At 52.8% G+C, this 17,498-nt stretch overlaps 5 protein-coding genes across 5 annotated transcripts; 3 read left to right on the forward strand and 2 right to left on the reverse strand.

Moving 5' to 3' along the window:
- Positions 1-266: 266 nt before the first annotated feature.
- Positions 267-2,473, forward strand: V2A60_001293 (NADPH--hemoprotein reductase; the record flags this gene model as incomplete). Its single annotated transcript, XM_083252654.1, has 2 exons — positions 267-2,321; positions 2,456-2,473. The coding sequence occupies 2 exons, from the start codon at positions 267-269 to the stop codon at positions 2,471-2,473; spliced, it is 2,073 nt and encodes a 690-aa protein (XP_083108780.1).
- Positions 2,474-6,508: 4,035 nt separating this feature from the next.
- On the forward strand, positions 6,509-8,329 carry V2A60_001294 (uncharacterized protein; the record flags this gene model as incomplete). Its single annotated transcript, XM_083252655.1, has 7 exons — positions 6,509-7,254; positions 7,305-7,395; positions 7,447-7,536; positions 7,588-7,679; positions 7,736-7,993; positions 8,046-8,117; positions 8,167-8,329. 7 exons carry the CDS (start codon positions 6,509-6,511, stop codon positions 8,327-8,329), a joined length of 1,512 nt encoding a protein of 503 aa, XP_083108781.1.
- Positions 8,330-8,711: 382 nt separating this feature from the next.
- On the reverse strand, positions 8,712-9,973 carry V2A60_001295 (protein kinase RIO2; the record flags this gene model as incomplete). The annotated part of the gene is made up of 2 exons (XM_083252656.1): positions 8,712-9,851; positions 9,911-9,973. The coding sequence occupies 2 exons, from the start codon at positions 9,971-9,973 to the stop codon at positions 8,712-8,714; spliced, it is 1,203 nt and encodes a 400-aa protein (XP_083108782.1).
- Positions 9,974-10,444: 471 nt separating this feature from the next.
- V2A60_001296 (proteasome regulatory particle base subunit RPN1) lies at positions 10,445-13,318 on the forward strand (the record flags this gene model as incomplete). Its single annotated transcript, XM_083252657.1, has 4 exons — positions 10,445-10,562; positions 10,619-10,695; positions 10,750-13,221; positions 13,292-13,318. 4 exons carry the CDS (start codon positions 10,445-10,447, stop codon positions 13,316-13,318), a joined length of 2,694 nt encoding a protein of 897 aa, XP_083108783.1.
- Positions 13,319-13,761: 443 nt separating this feature from the next.
- V2A60_001297 (OPT oligopeptide transporter protein-domain-containing protein) lies at positions 13,762-16,887 on the reverse strand (the record flags this gene model as incomplete). The annotated part of the gene is made up of 1 exon (XM_083252658.1): positions 13,762-16,887. The coding sequence occupies one exon, from the start codon at positions 16,885-16,887 to the stop codon at positions 13,762-13,764; it is 3,126 nt and encodes a 1,041-aa protein (XP_083108784.1).
- Positions 16,888-17,498: the final 611 nt, after the last annotated feature.

The raw sequence follows: 17,498 nt of genomic DNA on the forward strand, positions 1-17,498 counted from the left end.
AAAACCACCTTTGCTGTCCTCAAAACTCCTCCACACCCTGATCTTAGCAGAGTGCAATAGTCCCCGTGCCTGGAGTCCACACAAGTGCGCCTTCGTATCGCCGCTTCTTTCGTCCCTCTGCTGTTTCAATCTCGGGACAATCACACTGTCGCCGTCATACGAGGTTCGCCGCCGTACTCGGATAGCCTCAGCATAGCCTTGCCGTCCCCTCTCCTTTTGTCCCTCCCCCGCCGCCGCTTCTTCTCCTGTCCCGCCGTACCGTCGCAATGGCCGAGCTCGATACTCTCGATCTCATAGTCCTGGGAGCCATTCTCCTGGGCACTATTGCCTACTTCACCAAGGGCACGCTATGGGGCGTCGTTAAGGACCCCTATGCCAGCTCCTTCGCTGCCAACGCCGGCCAGAAGCCGGGCCGCACCAGGAACTTTATCGAGAAGATGGATGAGACCAACAAGAACTGCATTGTTTTCTACGGCTCACAGACTGGTACCGCCGAAGACTATGCCTCGCGCCTCGCCAAGGAGGGCAAGAGCCGCTTCGGCCTCAACACCATGGTCGCCGATCTCGAGGACTACGACTACGAGAACCTCGACGAGTTCCCTTCGGACAAGATCGTCATGTTTGTCCTTGCGACATACGGCGAGGGTGAGCCCACTGACAATGCCGTCGAATTCTACGAGGCCATCCGCAGCGATGATGTCTCCTTCACCAACGGCAGCTCCCTGGAAAACCTCAAGTATGTCGCCTTCGGCCTCGGCAACAACACCTACGAGCACTACAACTCCGTCGTTCGTCGCATCGACGAGACCCTCACCAAGCTCGGCGCCACCCGCATCGGCGCTGCCGGTGAAGGCGATGACGGTGCCGGCACCATGGAGGAGGACTTCCTCGCCTGGAAGGATCCCATGTGGGCCGCGCTCGCCGAGAGCATGGGTCTCGAGGAGCGCGAGGCCATCTACGAGCCCACCTTTGCCATTGTCGACCGTGATAACCTTACCGCCCAGTCCGAAGAGGTCTACCTCGGCGAACCCAACAAGAACTACCTCCAGGGCACCCCCAAGGGCCCCTACAACGCCCAGAACCCCCATACCGCCGAGGTCGCCGAGTCGCGTGAGCTCTTCAACTCCAAGGACCGCAGCTGCATTCACATGGAAATCGACATCTCTGGCTCCAACCTCAGCTACCAGACTGGTGACCACATTGCCGTCTGGCCCTCCAACGCCGGTTACCAGGTCGACCTGTTCCTCAAGGCTCTCGGCCTCACCGACAAGCGCAACAACGTCATCAGCATCAAAGCTCTTGAGCCCACCGCCAAGGTCCCCTTCCCTACGCCCACCACTTACGATGCCATTGCCCGCTACCACATGGAAATTTGCGCCCCTGTCTCTCGCCAGATGATTTCGACCCTTGCACCTTTTTCGCCCACCGAGAAGATCAAGACGGAGATGACGCGCCTCGGAAACGACAAGGAATACTTCCATGAGAAGACTGGTCACTCCTTTTACAACATTGCCCAGTTCCTGACTGTTCTCGGCGAAGGCGCTACATGGGATAAGATCCCCTTTTCTGCCTTCATCGAAGGCCTCAACAAGCTTCAGCCCCGCTACTACTCAATCTCGTCCTCTTCCCTCGTCCAGCCCAAGAAGGTTGCCATCACCGCCGTCGTCGAGACCCAGGCGCTGCCTTCCCAGGATGCGCCCTTCCGCGGAGTCGCCACCCATTACATCGCCGCTCTGGCCGACAAGCAGAACAAGGGCGCCAAGTCGGACGCCTACGACCTCACCTACCAGATCGCCGGCCCGCGATCGCGCCACACCGGCACCCACCTGCCCGTCCACATCCGCCACTCCAACTTTAAGCTCCCCTCAGACCCTAGCCGCCCCATCATCATGGTAGGTCCCGGTACCGGCGTTGCGCCTTTCCGTGCTTTCGTCCAGGAGCGTGCCAAGCAGGCCCAGGACGGCGCCGAGGTGGGCAAGACGCTACTCTTCTTCGGCAGCCGTAACGCCAAGGAGGACTACCTCTACGAGAGCGAGTGGGCCGAGTATAAGAAGATCCTTGGTGATAAGTTTGAGCTCGTTACTGCCTTCTCCCGTGACACGGCCAAGAAGGTCTACGTCCAGCACCGCCTCAAGGAGAAGGGAGAGGAAGTCCACGAGCTCCTCCAGAAGAAGGCTCTCTTCTACGTCTGCGGTGACGCTGCTCGCATGGCCCGCGAGGTCAACACCACGCTCGCCCAAATTATCGCCGAATACCGTAAAGTCACTCCCACCAAGGCCGATGAGGTTGTCAAGTCGATGAGAGCTGCCAACCAATACCAGGTACGTTTATCAATCCATCCCTGCCCACGTGTCTATTTGCGTTGCCGGTGCTGGGGCCCCCGTCTCCACCCCTCGACATAGGGCTCGCTTGAAATGACTGAAAGAATCGCGATACTGACTGCTCATTTTTTTAGGAGGACGTTTGGTCTTAACCACGAGGATGTCGACCAATAGACTGCTTGCTCCCTTTTGGGAGAAAATACAACGACCATATATAATGAGGGATAAGATTGGGGGTACAACATGACGGAGGATGCTCATAGACTTGGTTCCGTTCGAAACGTATCTATTGTTTTTCATATCAAGTAGATGATAATATGCAATTTTCTTTCATCATTTGAACCTTGTCCGCCAATTTGTGTTTCTTACACTGGCAGTTGCCTCGTATTGCCCTTACGTACAAAGAGAACGGACTTCGCGAGGCACGAGGAAATGAAGGGGTTTGGAGTTACGGTGAAGCTGCATATAAGTACTGTCCTTGCCCTTCGGTCCGCCGGGCGTTGGCAGCTATGTGCATACTTACCAATGGTTCGCCCAATTCCAGAAACAAAAAACAACATTACTGAGACCTGTGGAGCGAGGGATTCTTTACCAGCTGTCAGGTGCCCGGGACATTACGAAGGGAGGGTTTCTTTGGTCCTGCCTTTGTTGTTATTCCGAGAGAAACAAAGAAGAAAAGAAGTTTGCGAGAAGACGACAGCAGGATTGACTCGCCCTTTTGTGGCTCATTCCGGCCAGTGGGACTTTTCGAAAAATGACACGACGCCACACGCACCGCACACGCACCGCATCGAAGCCCACCTCAGACATTTTGAGGCTCTCCTGGGAAAAACCTGTCACTTTTCCACCTTCTGCCACTCGATAATCAGAACGGCCACCACATTTCCCTCCGCGCTAGCAACGCCGAGGGTGGAACATGGGCCCGGCTCCTACTGATACTCGCACTGCTTTGGAACCCATCGAGGCGAGAGAGGCAGTGGACTAGGACAAAAGTTGCGTTTGGATTAATATTAGGGTATGATCCACCAATTCCGCGCCGCCAGGCGTATGAGGTTGTGTGGACGGCTCAGTTCTACAGAGCAGTGTTTTATTGGTAAATGAGCCAACAATTTCCTCGTGTAGAAGGCAGATACCTACGGAGTACAATGAAGTCTCCCCCGCAAAGGTAAGGAAGGGGGACACAGGGGCAGCAGGACGCGGGAGGCGGGTGGCGTTCTGGACCAGCTGAATTAGCTGGGATCAGAGACTCCAGTGATCCCCATAGCATGCATGGGGTCGCCTTTCCCACTGATGACCACGTCTTATGAGTTTTGCCAGCAAAACGTTGCCCTGTTCGGCTGATACAGGCCCTACCGTCTACGTATCTCTCAAAGTTAGGGAAAGGGATGCGTCATATCCCCTTCAAGCTTAGTCGGTCCGCGAGCGTAGATCTGTGTACGTGGCTCCAGGTGGGAAAAGTTGACCCTCCGCCTTTACGACGCCTCATTGGAGACACTTTGAGGGATGCACGACATTCGGGCCACCCGAATTCCAGGTTCCCGTCTCCAGGGGTCCAGCACAGCGTCTTCAACTCGGGCAAAGTCGACCCAATGGTCTGGAAGAGTCAATTGCCTTATCCTCGGGCACTCTGTGACACAATTCTCTGTTTCATACGATATCTAACCAAAAGAGAGTCTCGTGAACAAATACTGATACTGTCTCTACTAGTGAAAAGTGATACTGTGCTTGCTTTTTTGAGGGGTTGGATAGCCGGCCCACAGCTCCGTCCAAGTCAGTCAGGCTGGGGAGCCCACGAGGAGTGCCAGTCAACCAGCGCAAATGTCTGTCATTAGAAGACATTGGCATGTCCAGGCAAAGCAAGTGTATTTTTCGGGGTTTGTTATTTTGTGTTTGACAAAGAAATGTGCCATGGGGCTCGAAAATGAGGATCGTTTATCGATTTTCTTTTTTTCCCATGTTGACCAGAGTAGTCCAGAAAAAGGAAAAAAAATCAGAAGAAGAAGCAAAAAAGAAAATTATTACAGGAAGAAAGAAAAAGGGAGAAGATAAAAAAACCATCACTTCAATTCGAGTCCAAGGCAGCAGGTAGCAACGGCAAGAAGCTGATACGCACGGGAAAGCTTTCAAGACTGCTCAAGTCAGTGGGCATCCGGCGGTTTCCATGGGCTGCTGTGCGTAGATAGATGACGGCCTCGCCGGGGTCCATATCAATGTCGCAGCATTCTTGTGAGAGATGGTGTACTCAGTACCTTGTGCTTGGCTTGTCTGAGGAGCGCCGACGCCTTGACCTTGGCAAGGGGCGAATCACGACTCCGGTGAGTGTCTGAGAACCAGGAAAAAAAGAAACGATTATGGGCTGCCCACTCGTGTCGCTGCAAGTGGCTGGATAGCTGGTTCGTCTGAATCGTTTAGAGAAAAATTTCCGGTGTATAAGCAAGGAATAGCCCAGTCGCGTTGTGGTTTCTGGTTTACCTGTCAGTAATCCGCGAATCGCCAGCTTATTGTATCGTTTTCCGCATTTCTTAGGCATCTTGCGCTGGCCAGTGTGTTAGTATACGGCGCCGAGCTGCGTTTGCCAAACTAATCACATTACAGTTTATTTTTATGCTTCAGAGGTATTTCTATCTGCGCAAGATTGCCGTCACTCCTTGTCCATTTCTCTTGTTGTGTACAGGCCAGCACTCATAGAGATTGGTACTCGTACAAAGGTCGACCCGTACGTCTCAGCTCGCGCACGCAGCGCGGTGGACGGTCTCGCAACCGCACGTTTGTCGGCCCTTTTTTTTTTGGTTCACGTCCTTTTCTATCGATATCGTTTATTTCTTCCTTTCTTTCGGCTGGGTATTATCTCTTGGAAGACTGGTTGTCGAGCTCGTTTGGTTCGCATTGCATTGTGCACCGTTCGTCTTGCCGAGTGCTCGCCGTTGCGACTGCAGCCCACGAAGAAAGAGATACAGACGTCTGTTGCACGGGGTACAGCAAGGAGCTCTCATTTCCGTATTGTACACTGGTGCAACAAAAGAATTCGTGGCACAGTGCTGGGATTAAAAACCTATCAGCCGCCTTTCGACTTTGTTGCAGAAACGACGACGTCCTTACCTGAGCAATCGTCTGCACTCGTCCAAACACCTGGCAGCTGCCACGATTGGCCATTCACAACCGCCGTGCAAACGATAGCGATAATCAGTCGCCAGGCCTCTTTTCGAGTTCTCGGCTAGCACCTGTCGTTCCTTGTCGCCACTGCTGCTCTCCTTCTCCATCGCTGCCACTGTCATTTCGTGCAGGCGAAACCTGTCTCCTCCATTGCTTCTTCATCCTCAACACTTGCCGCCTCAATACTGAGCGTCGTAACTACCTCGACACCGCCGCCCTTTCATTTTTAGGTAAGCCTTCTCGCTTATAGCTCTGCCATAGTTCTTCTTGTTCATCCTCGTCTTCTTCTCTTCCCAACTCTTCTTTCTCTCTTCTCCATAGCATCACCAAACATTCGCCGCAAATCAACTCTCTACGCCATCTCAGGTTCCCATCCATCTTGCTTGATAGCTCTCCCCTCTTATCCAATTTTGCAGTTATTTCTGCCCTGTCCCAGTTTCAAACATCTCCGGCTTAGAAACACGACTTTTCCTCCTCTTCTGCGGAAAAGGTGCCGTTGCTCAGATCCCTTTCACCTCCCTTCTGCCGTCTCAGCTTGCTCTGGGTGCTTTGAATTCCCTGGCTACCATTGTTATCCGTTGTCAAGCTTGTTCTTTCACAGTACAGAACATTTGCAGTAGCACTTTCACTGTCTTGCTCGGCCTTTTTGCTAACTGACGGTCCTCGAAGCAGATCTTTGCTGCACTCGCGGCTGGTTGTTCGGTTATTCAGCCTCGTTACAGTAAACTTGTTGCTTCTGATCCCGAGGTATGTTTGGAAGCGCCCTTCTTCACGTCGTGTCCATCCATATTGTCTTCGGCCTACGATTCACTCCCATCTTTCCGCTACTTATATCGAGTCTTTGGTTGCTAACGCTATTCTTATTATCTAGTGGTCGCATGTCTTATTACCGCCAAACCTTCCACGACATCGGCATGGACGCAAATTCTGCAGTTGCTGCTTCGTATCTCCCAACCCACGGACGCGGCGCTCACCCATCTCATATTTCTGCCCACGCTGCTGATCCTAACGCGTTGTTAAATCAATTTGCCAACATGGGTCTAGGTGGCATGAACATGCCTAGCGGCGCTGGCCCTGTCCCCATGGGCCCTGGTCATGCCTTCATGATGGGCTCCGATGGACAATTTGTTCTCGCACCAATGCCTAGTGCTGGCCAGCATCTCGGCATGGGCCACAATAATGACGCTCACTACCAGGGTTTCTCGATGCTGCCTGGTAGCTACGCTGCACCATACGTTGGCGTGCCACTTCCTCTGATGCCTTATACTCCCGGACGGGCTAATGCTGGACACCATCGTGTGGATAGAGGCCAATCAGATGTACCTGGACTCGAAAATCGTCGCGGTTCGTATTCTACGACCGAGTCGACCCCCGCCACTCCGTTCTACGGTGCCGTCTCGCAGCGTGACAACGGCCCCCGCGTCGCAAGCCTTGACCGCTCTGCTTATACCACTCCTTCCCCCCAGCAGATTGGTCTCCCTACACTACACTCTGATGCCCCCAAGGCAACTTTCTCTGCTGTTTCGGAAGCTGCGCTTGATGAGCTTCTGAAGAAAGAACCTGCTATACCCAAGGCTGTTCCTGCTGTTTTTACCCCACCAAACCAGATGAAGTCTATCGAGCAGAGTCTTGACAACAGAATTCCTGGTAATCGCAATGTTTATATTCGTGGCCTGCATCCAACTACAGATGATGAGCTCTTGTTTCATTTTGCCTCTCGTTTCGGTGGTGTCGAGACTTCCAAGGCTATAATTGATACTGGCACAGGAGCTTGCAAAGGGTTGGCTTTCTGTCACGTTCCTCCGTTTCCACATCGCTGACCATCTGCAGATTTGGATTCGCCAAGTTCTTCACTTCTGAAGATTCTGAAATGTGCATTCGAGGCTTCCATAAGCTCGGATACGAAGTAGGGTTTGCCAGAGTACGTTTTTATCGATGTCGAAAGTCGAGAGCATGCTAATATGATGAATAGGAATCTTTCAACTCCCGCCTCAAGGCTGAGGGCGACGAGGGATCCACCAATCTGTACATCTCCAACCTACCCAAGACTTTGACCGAAGTGGTATGTACACAATACGCCACCTGTTTGAAATGGATACTAACGCTGTGGCAGGAGCTTGGAACCATCTTTCTTGGCTACACTATTCTTTCCAGCAAGATTCTACGTGATAGTATGGGTAACAGTCGTGGCGTTGGCTTCGCCCGGTTAGTCTTCTCGGCTCGACGTCGTCTGGTGTTCTGATGCTAACATCTTGGTCCAGCTTCGAGACACGCGACGTCTGTGATGAAATCATTAGAAAATTCAATGGCGTCGGTATTGGCGAAGAGGGGTTGCTAATGAACATTCGTTACGCCGATACTCCGTCACAGAAAGAGCTGAAGCGAGTCACTGCTGAACGCCGTCAATTTCGTACGAATGAATACAATATCGGTGCCTACGGGACCCCACTGGTTGGGTTGAACCCAACACTATACAATCAGCAGTCGCAGTGGCGCCGCTCCATTCCACAGTCGCGAAGGTATTCCTTCGGCTCTCACTGTTCTCATATCTCTCTCTGACATTTCTTTCAGTGGTTTGTCTGCATCTTCGAACGGCGACAGCAGTGCCATGAGACACTCGGGTGCCGCACGCGGGCCTTCCGAGTATGCATCTAGGCAAACTGTCTTGTCGTCTTTCTAACTCTCTTTGTAGGGCGGCTACTAGCTCGAGCACGGACGTTGCTATCTCGACCCCCACTACTTCCGAGTTCGATGAGGGCACGACGATTCACGCCGATCATGCCGCCGCCGCCCCTGTAAAGAAAGAGAATGTGCCGACTTCACCATCCATCATGAAGAAAGAGCCCGTGAACTGAGAAGATGACGAATAATTCTAATGTTACAGCTGATTTTTTGGAGTGCCGAAGTGCACATGATATCTTTCCTATACACGGATGTCTTGCTCCCAGGTAGTTGCATCACTTTATCTGCCGGTTTTTTGGTGACAGCTTTTACACGTGCGACGAGCATGTTATGTTATTATCAAATGGTTGGTACGCTTGCTGGATTTTGTCTGTATTGTCTTATTTGTCATGGCTGTCAATGTCCTGTATTCTAAATCATCGAAAATCGGTGCAGTGGCGAAGTAATACATCTATCTCAGCCACTGAATGACAGCTCCAGAACGCTTTTCGTAAAGAGTGATAGATGAACAAATGACTGAATTGCTTTGGTGGGGTATTATCGATTCATTGATGTTTATACTTTTAGCTTTCCCATGCTATCATTGACTTCTTCTGTTGCTGTTGTTGCTTCAATTCCACCAATGACAATAGGGCCAGACTCGGCACCAGAACCATTTTCGTCTGTCTCGCTATCCTCCTCTTCCTCTTCTTCTTCTTCGCCTTCTTCATCTGAGTTTTGGTCTGTTCTTGTTTCTCCCTTTTCTCTAATCGCCGCTTCCAAATCTTTCAACATCTTTTTGGTGAACCCCGAAGCTTCCACTGTTGCATCGAGTCTGGTCTTGCCGCCCTTTCCGACAGTCTTTTTGGCGTCCTTGAAAAAAGGACCGGGTTGTGTGCTCGTGAAATGAAAACGGCGTTGGAAAAACCTCTTAATGCAATTTACGTCGCGGTCAAAATACATTTCTGCATTTTGATGCTCCATAGAAACCATTTGCGGAAAGTCAATGACAATGGGCTCTAGGGTAATTGTCTCCCCACCAGCTTCATTTGTCGTCTTATTCTCTTTGATCAGAATATTGAATTCGTTGAAGTCTCCGTGAATGAGTCCATGCTCGGCGAGCCGCAAGATAAGAGATATGAGCTCCGAATACAGCGCTGCAGGGTCCGGTACTTCGGAGATTTGGCGCAGAGGGTGTGCGTCTATGAGCGTCATAACGATAGTATGACGCGATTGACCAAGCGGCTCCGGCACAGGAAATCCTTCTTCGCGTAGTGCTTGCATGAAAGCGTATTCCTTCATGGCAGCAAGCCTCGACAGGTACATCCAAGAGCCCGAAGATTTATTGCGGAGGTAGTCTCGGTTCGATTTGACTGTTCGAAACGAGATTCGGCCCAAACGGTGGATCTTCAGGACCTGCTGTGTGCCTGTGTGGTCCGCAACAACCATGATATCACTCTCTTTTCCGACGCCTATTCTGCTGCCAACGCTGTATACAACTTTCTTGCTAGAGTGCGTGTGCAGGGCGAGGTAGTCGAGGCCGCCATAAGTCAGCCTGTAGCCATCGTATTTGGCTTCTTTTACTCGAGCGATTAGGCCAACTTTGGCGAGCGCAGATATACTCTTGTGAACACCACTTGCACCTCCTCGCAGTCGTGCGATCCGTTCGATCAAGGCCGTCGGGACGATTTCGTGGTTTTTGCTACCTAGCTCGACCTGCCCGGAACCTAGTTAGATCTCGGCATGGTTCGCTCGCCTGACTAGAATTTACTTACAGCAGTGAGGACTCGCCAGTCCTCTGCTGCCAAATGACGCAGCGCTCGAGTATCCAACTTCATGACGGCTAGAGGCAAGTGCGCTTTATATTAGAATGCAAGGTGAGTATTTACTTTTGAGTCTATGGGCACACAGCGCAGGCGACTTGGTGGGGTGAAAGAAATTTGGCGCGCCCAAAGAGGTTCTGATCTTATCGATAGTGGGTTGGCGAAATCGACGGCTTATTCATCTACCGTTGCGCAGTGCCCACACGTGACTCGGCAGCGTACTGTAGGCGGCAGCGCCTCGCGTAACCCGGAGCTCAGAGTTGCTACGCCAGTTCAATAGCTTTGCTGACGAGGCTCCATTACCTTCCATCGCTCTTCAACTCCAACTTGTCAACGACCTGCACTCGCCTCCGCATTGCGCTTTCGCAGGTGCTTCCAATCCGTATATTATCATCCGCCACCACCCTCCCGACACTTTCGCTGCCTGAGCGGACGCCTCCCTCGAGCTTCAGAACCAGAGCCCGCCACATCTAGCTCGTTGTCAACATGGCTCAAGACGCGGATCTGCCCAAGGCGGCCGACAAGGGAAAGGGAAAGGCTGTTGATGATCCCAAGAATGAAGATGCCGTAGTCAACGGCAAGAAGAACGCCGGCGACAAGGATGGTAAGTGGTGCAAAGGCGACAATGCGCCGCCTCTTCTCATGCTAATTCAGTTGTAGCCGCGGCAGAGGAAGAGCTCAATGAAGAAGACCAGCAGCTCAAGGGTGAACTAGACATGATGGTGGAACGATTAACTGTGCGCATCAAGCATAATACAGCCACTTGCATGGCGCGAACTGACCATTGGTAGGAATCCAACCAAGAGCTCTACAAGACAGCACTCGAGGCAATGAAGACTTCGATAAAGACTTCCACATCATCGATGACGGCCGTACCAAAGCCTCTCAAATTTTTAAGACCGCACTATGAGACCCTAACAAACCTGTACGAGGAGTGGCCCGCTGGCGATAACAAGACGTCTCTCGCCGATGTCCTCTCCGTCATCGGCATGACATTCTCCGACGAGGATCGACAAGACACCCTTAAGTTCCGTCTTCTTGCACCCACCTCCGACATTGGCTCCTGGGGCCACGAATATGTCCGCCACTTGGCGCTGGAGATCGGCGAGGTTTACGGCAAGCGCATCACCGCTGATGAGCCAACGAAAGACCTCCTTGATCTCGCGTTGACTCTTGTTCCCCTCTTCATCCAAAGCAATCAGGAAGCGGACGCAGTTGATCTCATGAGTGAACTCGAGATCATCGACCAAATTCCTAAGCACGTCGACGAAAATACATACTCCCGTGTCTGCCTGTACATGGTCAGCATGGTCAACCTTCTCACATATCCCGACAACGAGCAGTTCCTGCGCACCGCTCACAAGATTTACCTCGAGTACAAACGGTATGCCCGAGCCATGGTTTTAGCCATCAGACTTCACGACTATGACCTCATCCGCTCCGATTTCGTAAAAACTGAGGATCCTGCTTTAAAGAAGCAGCTCGCTTTTCTCATTGCTCGCCAAAGAATAGCACTCGAACTGCCCGGTGATGAGGATGAAGAGCTCAACAACTGCCTGTCTAACTTGAAGCTCGCAGAATATTTCAAATCGCTGGCTAAAGAGCTGAACATTCTGGAGCCGAAAACCACAGAAGATATTTACAAAAGCCATCTCGAGAGCAGCCGTGTGGCTGGCATGACCAACTTGGATTCTGCCAGACACAACCTCGCTGCGGCCTTTGTCAATGCCTTTGTCAATGCAGGCTTCGGCAACGACAAAATGATGCTTGTTGAGGGCGAGAAAGAAACCTGGGTATGGAAGACCAAGGGTGATGGCATGATGTCAACCGTTGCTTCCATGGGTACACTTTTGATGTGGGATATCGAGAACGGTCTTGATAAAATTGACCGTTACACGTACTCGAACGAGAATGAGATCTCTGCCGGAGCCATGTTAGCTATAGGTATCATGAACTCCGGGGTTCGTGTGGAGTCAGAGCCCGCCCTGGCGTTACTGGCTGACGCCGAGAAACTCCAAGGACCTAACCCTCTCGTTCGCACCGCTTGCATTATGGGTCTTGGATTGTCTTACGCCGGTTCAAATAAGGAGGAATTGCTCGAGCTACTTCTGCCAATCATCAGTGACTCTTCGCAATCTATGCAAATCTCTGCCATGGCTGCTCTGGCCTGCGGTATGGTCTTTGTTGGGTCATCTCATCCCGAAGTCAGCGAAGCCATCGTCACGACTCTTATGGACGAAGACCGCAAGAACCAGCTGACTGACAAGTGGACGCGCTTCCTCGGCCTCGGCCTTGGGCTTTTGTTCTTTGGCCGCCAGGAGGAAGTCGACGTTATTCTCGAGACCCTCAAGGCCGTAGAGCACCCTATGGCCAAGCCCACTGCTGTACTGGCTGAGATTTGTGCCTGGGCTGGTACTGGTGCCGTGCTGAAGATCCAGGAGCTGCTGCACATCTGCAATGAGCACAAGGAGGAGTCCGATGACAAGAAGGGCGATGAGCTCCTCCAGGCCTACGCTGTGATTGGTATCGCGCTCGTTGCTATGGGCGAAGATGTCGGTCAAGAAATGGTCTTGCGCCAGTTCGGCCACCTGATGCACTATGGTGAGGCCAATATTCGCAAGGCTGTCCCCCTTGCCATGGGTCTCATCAGCCCTAGCAATCCCCAGATGAAGGTCTACGACACTCTGTCACGGTACAGCCACGACACTGACCCTGAAGTCGCAATTAACGCCATCTTCGCCATGGGTATGCTTGGTGCCGGCACGAACAACGCCCGTCTGGCGCAACTTCTCCGCCAGTTGGCGAGCTACTACCATCGCGACCAAGACGCCCTCTTCATGGTCCGCATCGCCCAGGGCCTGCTGCACATGGGCAAGGGCACCATGTCGATCAATCCCTTCCATACCGACCGCCAGGTCCTATCCCGCGTCGCTGCCGCCGGTCTGCTATCTACCATGGTCGCTTTGATTGACCCCAAGGAGTTTATCGCCTCAAACTCGCACTACCTGCTGTACTTTATCGTCACTGCTATGCACCCACGCTTCCTGGTGACACTCGACGAAGATCTCAAGCCCCTCAAGGTAAACGTCCGCGTCGGTCAGGCTGTCGATGTCGTTGGCCAGGCTGGCCGTCCCAAGACGATTACCGGATGGCAGACACAAAGCACGCCGGTGCTCTTGGCGTACGGTGAGAGAGCAGAGCTAGAGGATGAGCAGTACATTAGCCTAAACAGCACACTCGAGGGCTTGGTGATTCTGCGCAAGGTAAGAATATCCCGCTCCTCCAAATTTCGAGTTCTTCATACAGTATGATGCTAACTAGTCGCCTTGATAGAACCCCGACTGGGAGGCGGAGCAATAGATGGATCATGCTCAATCGGCACAAGGTGTAGCGAATACGCATGAACCAAGACCATATTAAAGGATATTCTTTTTGGGAGTCCTGGTATAACTTTTTTTGACTGATATGGATACGGAAGAGGGTGTGCTAGCAATGTATAGTAATTTCTACAGTGTCGCAAGTTTTTTGTGAAGCAGGGTAGCAGATAAAAGACACACAAAAAGACGCCAGGGCACGAGAAGAATGAAAAAAAAAATTCAAAGTATTCTATTCCAAAAGAAGACCGGACAAATTTCGCTTGATAGAGTTGCGACTCTATTAGTGAAGACATGAACAAGATAGGTCAGCGTGATCCATATACCAGGATAAATTGAAATGCAACCCGAGAACTCCGATCCCAATGCATGCAATGTAGATTCAAATTTGAGCCGCCATACATTAATCCAAGATGAGACATCACCCTTTTACCAATCGGGCGGTCCGAAATGCTGACCGTCCGGCACGGTCTTGTACGAGCAGGCCTGCCAGTCGCAACCTTGTTTGTAGACCTCGGTCCCCCACCAGTGAAAGTTGGCCATCCAGCCGGGGTAGATGAAGCCAAAGAAGACGACGACGATGCCGAATGCGAGCCCGGAGTCGAGGGCAGCGCTGAGTGTCATGGTGTACTTGGCCCACCAAGCGCCGGCGCGGCGTTTGATGACATAGTTGAAGACGTAGCAAACGAGAGCCCACACGGAGAAGTTGAGGCCCGTCGCAGGTGGGATCCACGCCATGGCGCCAAAGATGACGGGGAGGTTGACCTTGCGGATAAAGCTGGTACGGCGGCGGCGGCTGTACAGCCACAGTGGGATGGGCAGTAGCGCGCCGAGCGGGAAGCACCAGACGAGGGCGCGATAGATGGCGCCGGGGCCGAAGAACTCGCCGGGGCCTACAACGCCCCAGAGTATGGAGCCGTTGAAATGAACCCGGGCGATAGGGCAGGTGAAACCGTTGACGGCCTCTGCGGTGCAGACGCCTCGGACGTTGACGAACATCCAGTTGAGCACCCCGATCTGAGTGACGGACGACACAAATGTGGCAACAACCTGCACCATAAACATGATGCGGGGCGGAATCTTCATATAGTGACCGAGCTTGAGATCGGCGGCGAACTTGATTCCCTGCGCCGATGAGATATATCCGTACGTGACGAAGACCATGTTCGCAATGGGGCGGCCAGGGAAGACGACACCGCAGATCAGCTGGCAAATGAGGTAGATGCTGCTGTGTTGGTTTGTGACGGCCATGATTATGCCGTTCGGTATAAAGAAAATGGCTCCAATTGCGAGGGCCAACAAGAGTCCGTACCAAGGGAGATGAATGGGGTAGTACTCAACGATGAAGATGCCAACGGCCGTCATGGAAAGGAAAGTGAGCATGTACCAGCTCAGAGGGGCATCTTTATACCGCTTCATGAGTCGGCTGTGAATATCTTCCCGGCTAAGTAGGTCGTCGTAGCCGGAATGCGTAGAGCGGTTACCATGACTGTCATGCCGAGACAGGGGGTCAGGCTCTGCATCGCCCGTCTCTGTGGGTGTACCTGAGATGGCCTCGTATGACACACTGCTCTCCTCGCGAGCTTCAGCGAGAGCGCGTTTCCAAGTATGCCAGATGTCACTACCATGCCAGCAGAGGGTGTGTGTGAGCAGTGCCGCGAGGCCAGCAAATTGTACACCATAGCTAAGCATGTACGTCACGGGCAAGAAAACGCGGCTGTAGTTGCGATACGCGTCACGGTCGAATAAGAAGTCGGACGTGAGAATCCTACTGACGTCGTAAACCTTTCCTGTGTTGTCGAAAACAGCAGTAGAGAGAATCGGCATGTATGACGAGTACAGAACGTTAGCATAGTAGCATAGCGGTGCAATAAACCACATGACAACCACGAGGCCCGCAACCACGTTTACGGCCGCCCAAAAAGGCACGAGCAGGGGTGACCCGACGTATGTGATTTGGGCCCAGTCGAAAGTCAAGGGGAATAGTCCAAGGCCAGACGTCACACCAAACAGGTTTGCAATGACGACGTTCTTTGGCGCGAACCAAGTGATGACACTAAAGTAACTGAGCGCCGGCATTAAGAGTCCCGGCAAAAAGTAGAATAGGAAAGCACCTATCCAGACAATGTAGAAAAAGTTCCAGCGACTGATTGTCCAGCCGTTGGCAGGCTTATTATCCTGCTTGTGGAGAGTCGAGAACATGGCGGCTGACATCAGAGTTCCCGGCCAGATCATGCCGCTTGGGCGGACAAGAAATCGGCGAGCCATTCCTGCGAAGCCATAGCCTAGAATCTGTGTTGAAATAGTGAGCAGCAGCTGGTAGGCAATCGGCGCGGACTGATTGTAAAACTGCGTCTGCTCAACAATGACATCTGTCGCAAAAGCGAAGCCGAAGGCGACATTGCTGCTGACGTAAACGCACGTGTGTTCTTTTTCATTCCAGCGGCCCTGCGCAAACCATTGCCGCCACGAGCGCAGCGTCTTTGTTCGTCTTGCCGGCGGCTCGTTCTCATCTGGGACAGCCGAGTCACGTACACCGTCAACAAATGTTTCTTCAGGGTCATAGGACCTCTTGAGTACCACGTCCCAGAATAAACCGAGAGGGTGCACTAGAAGCAACGCAATGACAGGTGTAATAGCGACGCTGGGATATCTGAGGGAAAAGAACAAGTTGGTCGATGAGCCCAAAATTGAGAAGAGGACGGACAGACACCACATTCTGGGTGTATTTATCGACAATGTCGTATCATCTGTGGGAGGAACAGAGGCGCGGACGGCTTCGTGCGGAGAGTTTTCGTCTTCGTCTTCGACTGTCGATGTATCGTCCTGGATAGAAAAGACATCTTCTTCGTCAATGTCCGAGTCATCGGGCTTCCCATTGCTGAACGTGTCGACGAGCGGTGTCTCGGCAGGGCCAAAGCGGCCTTCTACTCCAGACACAAGAATGGCGCCATCGAGGTCCTCGGAAACTCTGGACGACGACCGCGATATGGCCGAGCGCTTGCTACGGCTCGTGTCGCGCGCATAGCTAGGGCGGCGCCTGTATTCTTCGGAGTCGGCCTCGGATGGTGACTGGCTCTGGTACGGGGAGAGGTTGACGGCGCCGTAAGTTGTAGCATCTTGGTGCGCCAGCGGCCGCCTGTCAAGGCGGAAAGACTTCTTCTTTTTGACCATGTCAAAGTCGGTGAGCTCAAGCTCAGACCCGGAATCTGGGTCAGCTTCAGCTATTGACTCTGCAGGCCAAACTGTGCGTGCATGTTGCGAAGGAGAACTCAGGGCATCGACGTGGTCATGGGAGGGCGGCGTAGAGGGATCCGGCTGTTGACGGCCGGGTTGCCGTTGGTGGGATGATGATGCGACGGTGGAATGGTGTGGCAATGGAGCAGTTGCGGCCACCGGGGTCTCAAGGGCTACACTGTTGTCGAGGTTGGCGTCAGGCTGATCCTGAACCTGAACGGCCGTAGTGTGCGAAACAAGGGCTAGAGGTACTGTGGTTCTGCCCGTAGTTTCGGAATTGTCTTTGGCCAGCGACGGCGGACGGCGAGCGTCTTTCATGGCGGGCCAGCCGAACTTGTGGAGGGGTTCTCCCACCGCTACCTTACAAGATGGGAGACGGCCGGAACTAATAAACTGACTAGTTTCGTTAGCTGGCGGGCCGTGGAAGAAGAAAACTGGCGTCCAGCTGCAAGGGATGGCCGAGCTTCAAACAGCGCTCTGTCCTGCTGGGTAGCAGGCGCGGAAACAGGACCCGTACGAGCTGGCGTTACTGCCTAGCCGTCTGAGAGAGGTCAAGAAGACTCCCTGCGACGAGCCAATGGGTAACTATCGACGGTCCACAGAAGGGGTGCAACAGTGGACTGGCGATGGTTGATGGTGGGATGACTGCGAATGCTAGCCTCAGTTGGCAGTGGGCCGGTGGGTTGGAATGTCAGGGCGGCTGGGAGCCAAGGGAGACTGTCGTGCTGAGCCAGGAGTGATGTCGAAGCCCAGACAATGGATTGGCAAAGATGAAACTGTCAACGCTGGCAGTGTCGTTGCGTGTCCAAGGTGGTTGTGATGCGGGCAAAATGACGAGTGACTTGCCGAGGGAACGCGAGTCAACCAGGCATTCACTGCAGGCTACGCAGATGCAGGAGAGGGCTCGCGTGGCGTCTGCAGCTCAGCCA

Source organism: Cordyceps javanica, chromosome 1 (assembly GCF_051103115.1).
Source record: "Cordyceps javanica chromosome 1, complete sequence".
NCBI classification, from domain to species: Eukaryota; Fungi; Ascomycota; class Sordariomycetes; order Hypocreales; family Cordycipitaceae; genus Cordyceps; species Cordyceps javanica.